General features: G+C 43.8%; 1 protein-coding gene across 3 annotated transcripts in view; it reads left to right on the top strand.

The window, feature by feature from the left end:
- Positions 1-4,253, top strand: part of PACRG (parkin coregulated) — a 517,537-nt gene extending 513,284 nt beyond the window's left edge. For 2 of the 3 annotated variants that reach the window (XM_072830104.1, XM_072830109.1), the window contains one exon: positions 3,767-4,253. In XM_072830104.1, coding sequence (XP_072686205.1) covers positions 3,767-3,927 — 161 coding nt within the window. In that variant the 3' untranslated portion in view covers positions 3,928-4,253. The remainder of the gene's footprint in view (positions 1-3,766) is intronic. The other variant, XM_072830119.1, reaches the window with a different exon arrangement.
- Positions 4,254-4,645: the final 392 nt, after the last annotated feature.

Genomic DNA, 4,645 nt, shown 5'->3' on the forward strand with positions numbered 1-4,645 from the left:
TTCTGAAAAACGTGGCCCATGGAAAGAGAAAGCATCTAGATCAGGGCAGTTTAAAGAGGGGCATATAGAAAAAAAAAAAGAAGAAGAAGAAGATGTATGCATGTGATTAAACATAGTGCCTACATCATCAACGATTTCAGCATTCAGAATAATAAACGCATTTACGATAGTACCTAACCAGACACAGCTTTCAAGCAGTATCTGCATGCCTCCTGAATGAGAGAATCTCCGAGAAGAAAAACTGCACCCGTTGCTCTACTCTGCTTGCGTATTTTCCCTTTGGAAAAGAAATCTGGCTTAAACCTTTGTTGCAGCCCTATTTGTTTTGTTATAAATAAAACATATCTTTTCCATCATCGATGTATCTTTCCAGCTGCTGGACATAGAACAGATTCCTAGCTTCCTAAATTGAAATGTCTTCTTCCTAATCAGAATCGATGATTGTAAATAACCATCTGGGTTGTTTTTTTTTAAGTGCCCTATTCTCACAAGTGTACTTTCCAACAGCATCACATGTGTTTAAAGTGGTGAGCTCCAGTTCAAATTCTCAAAGAAACTGGCAATCGAGCTGTTTTGAAATGGAGACTGCATTGCTCACCTGCCTCTCAGCATGGTTTGACACTAAACTGTGCCCTATCATCATTAAAGTGTGCAAAATAAGGCATGTGTTCCTCTTTGGTCTTTTTTTCTGCCCCAGTGATATACATTCTGTAACCACAAAATATGCCAACTCCAACTCACTTTTTGAACAAGCAAGTTCTATTCTGTTCTGTTCTTTTTATCATTTGGGTTTATACACTGTTGGGAAACAAAAAAGCTACATACTTTACTTACTCCTACAGTTAAATATTTTTTAAAAAGTAAGAATAGGTTATTATTGAAATAAAGTATTGCTTGTCATTGTAGCCTTCTGGAAGTCAGTGGGAAAAACAGGGTGTGTTAAGCTTTCCATTGTGTGCAGACTTTCCAAACCCCCTCTGCCTCCATCAGGAAAATATGTCTGTCCCGTGATCTATTCAGTTCTTGACCTTTTGACTAATATGCCAACAAAAGACGCTATTTATTAGTGATTAATTTACGTATCTTTGCCATAAAGAATGAGATCAAGGCTGTCACCGCTCAGCACCATCACCATTTATATTTGCCCATGTGCCCTCCAGGGGTTTGTGCTATGAGCGTGGCTGTCCTAGGCAGGCATAGGTCATGCCACCTTCTCCGGAGCTAAGTCCACCTCCTTCATGATCGGGAGGAGTCTATCAGGAATGTCATCTTGGAAAAAGAGGCACACAGAGACCAAAGAGCCTTGCTAGACAGTCTTCCCCATTCCAATCGGAATCCTGGGAAGCAGACGTTGTTCCTAACAGATGTGTTCTCTGATATGGATCTTCTTTGTCACATATCATCTGTCTCTGTCCCCGCAGCCCCTTTTTCTGACTCTCTTGTCCTGCCTTCTTTTGGACTTTCTTCCTTAAGATCTTTTCTTTACACCTGTAACAAATATCAATGACCCCCTCCAAAACACACACACATCACACAGGTGCATGCATTTCCTTTTTCCCTCTAATTCAACCCAAAGATCTTCTCTTCTTGGAAAGTTCCATCAAGTTTATTAATACCATGTTGTCCTCCATAGTGGGCATTCTGACTGCAGGGACTGTCTCCTCCCATCACCATGTAAATCTAAAGTGTGGGTGGGGAGCCTATTTACTTTGTGCATTTGTCTACAGTTTTGGAATTCTTAAACTTTTTTAAAAAGTTTATCTTTTGCTCAAAAACAATAGGGTAAAAATCTTTTTTCAGACATCTTATCTCTTATTTATTCTACAATAATTCTTGTATTTGTTTCTTTTGGATGATCAGCTACCCTGTACATCAAACTTTAACTTAAATCAAGCTTTCCATGCGATCATAGAAATGCTTCCATCATGAGCAAGAAAATCCCACCTAACTGAGGGCCATGGGTGGCTCAGTCCATTAAGCCTCCTACTCTTGGTTTCAGCTCAGGTCATGATCTCAGGGTTGTGAGACCGAGCCCTGCATCAGGCTCCAATGCTGGGCATGAAGCCTGTTTTAGATTCTCTTTCTCCCTCTCCCTCTATACCTCACCCCTCCTCCCCACCTCATACACATTCTCTCTCACTCTCTCTCTCTCTCTCTCAAAAAAGAAAGAAAACCCCACCTAATTACAATGGCTTTGCGTTATAAGGTATTTGTTATGAAAAATTGATATACACCATAGCTGTATGTCTCCTAATCTCTTTCTGAAAATTGGTAATATTTCTGCCTGCCTTCACTCCTACCAAAAAAAAAACTAACCAGGAGAGCAATTCATTTTCCTTTTGCTAGAGAAGACAGTGATATTTCTCTAATAAGTTTCTGGAAAAATCAAGCAAAAGAACTGCTTATCTCTGCTATGTGGAGCTGTAATTGTTACTTTTAATGCTGGTCTGAACCATTACTCAGTCTTTTCTCAAGTGTCTAAAATAACTGAGGGGAAAAGTTTGCAATGCCATTTTTCCCTCTATTATTTTCACATTCGAACAAAATCAACATTTTGGAGCCATACTTGAGATATGGATAGAGTAAGGACTTTTATCTGGTGAAGTGCACATTTTCAGGCTGCAGCTCCCTGCCCTGTGCGGCCTGGCCTGAGCTCACAGACCATCCTCTGCACCTCACTTCAGCAGAGATAAGAGGGGGTGATGTCAGCAACTCAGCAAAGGCGTAATAACACCTCACTGACTGGGAGCACAAACGTGGTTGAAGCCCTTGGAAATCTGTTAGTGAAGTGCAACATGCATGTGTGTCAAGACAGCTATTGGGGAAAAGCTCAAAGAATCTCTGTCTTCTGGTTGGAAGTGAGAGGGTCTCCATTTTAGTCAGACTCCCACATGCATGGGTGATTCCTGCAGACATCTTGCAGGTTAGGTGCATTCAGATACTTCTCATCCAAATGGTTTGAGATGGAGCATTTGCATTCCTAGGTTCCTGAGGCTGCCCAAGGCCAATCCCAGAATTATTCTCTCATAGAATCTGAGAGGCAGCTGCAGTGGTCACTTCAAGGCTCTACGAGATCCAGCCTTGGCTAGGGTCCTCCAGGCTCCAGGTCCTCTGCCTGGCTGGACTTAAGACTCTGAAACCAGCAGAGAGGCACATTCCCTGTGAAACCGTAACTAAGAGCTATTGTCCAAATGCTCAGTGATGGATGAGCAGGAGCAGCCACCGCAGGAAAGGCAGGTTCCTCGTAACCCACCCATGCCTGGGGTGATGGACATAATTTCAGATAACTGCACACTTGGATTAGGGACACTTGGAGGAGAGAGAGACCAGGTGCAATGGCACCATAGACACAGTGATGGGCTAAGCCTCTCCTTCCTCAGGTATAACCATTTAAACCACAGAGGGCTGACACTCTAACCTGGTGATAGACTGTTCATCTTTTGGGACTTTGAAGAACTCAGGGCCCAGGGAACACTCTTTATAACCATCAGACCCGAGCTTCGTGATCTGTCCTGTACCTGTGAGCACCCCACTTTGGTTTATTCAGCTATTTCTTTGGTTCAGAGGCATTTTCACCAGCTCTGAATCTGGGGCTTTGTGTTTTCATAGAGTTGTCAGCACTCCTAAAACTGTAAGATCCCCTAGAAAACGTTACATGCTTGTGTCTCCCAACCAGCATTCGGAGAAAATGCCTAGACAGATGTGTAGGGCTTTTGGGGGGAAAACTGCACAATAACGGGCCTCTTTGTGTGTTTGCCTGAACCAGTGAACTCCGGAGACGGCATCGACTATAGCCAGCAGAAGAGAGAGAACATCGGCGACCTGATCCAGGAGACGCTGGAAGCCTTCGAGCGCTACGGCGGGGAGGACGCGTTCATCAACATTAAGTACATGGTCCCCACCTACGAGTCATGCGTGCTCAACTAGTGGCAGGACATGGGACGGGCGCGGGTGTCCCCGCATCCCCGTCATCTGTCTCTGCTGCTTTCGGCATCTCATTACTTGTGACTTCTACGGCTTTCTTTTCTACAGCTGCTAAAATAGTGGCTTATGGGCCATTGGACCGTTAGTCCTATTGAGAGCAAGGCTTTCCAATACATAAATAGTGCCTGTTTCTTAGATTACAATAGCGTACTGTGCTTATTTGTTCTAAGAGAAGAATTGCCTCTTTATACGGCTCGGACAGAAGCAGGAGTCCGAGTTAAACCTTCAGTTGTATAGACAATAAAACTATAATTTTCATGCGCAATTCAGCAATTGCTGTTCTGTGTCTGCCTGCCCTGAGGGTGATGTCAGAGGTTGCAAGGGAAGAGTTTATGCTGACTGCTTAATAGGTGTTTGTCATGGAGGAGAAACACCGGTTGCACAGCACCTCTCCAGCAGCTGTGCAGAACAATGTGCTTTGACATTCAATAAAACTGTTGAATCTCTATTCCATTTGCAGAAGGACAGTTTTGCAGCCTACCATGAACCTCAGCTAGGAACGTGATTAATACTTTCGGCCCACTTGTCATTGGCGCTTGGGGGGGCTTTCCAGCTCGGGTTTGGGGAGAGTGGGGGTTGGGGAAGAGTAGGGGGCGTGTGCAAAATGTAACATGGCAAACATGAAAAAGGATGCTAGCATGAATCCTTGTCCCTCCGTATT

Source organism: Canis lupus, chromosome 1 (genome assembly GCF_048164855.1).
Source record: "Canis lupus baileyi chromosome 1, mCanLup2.hap1, whole genome shotgun sequence".
Taxonomy (NCBI): Eukaryota; Metazoa; Chordata; class Mammalia; order Carnivora; family Canidae; genus Canis; species Canis lupus.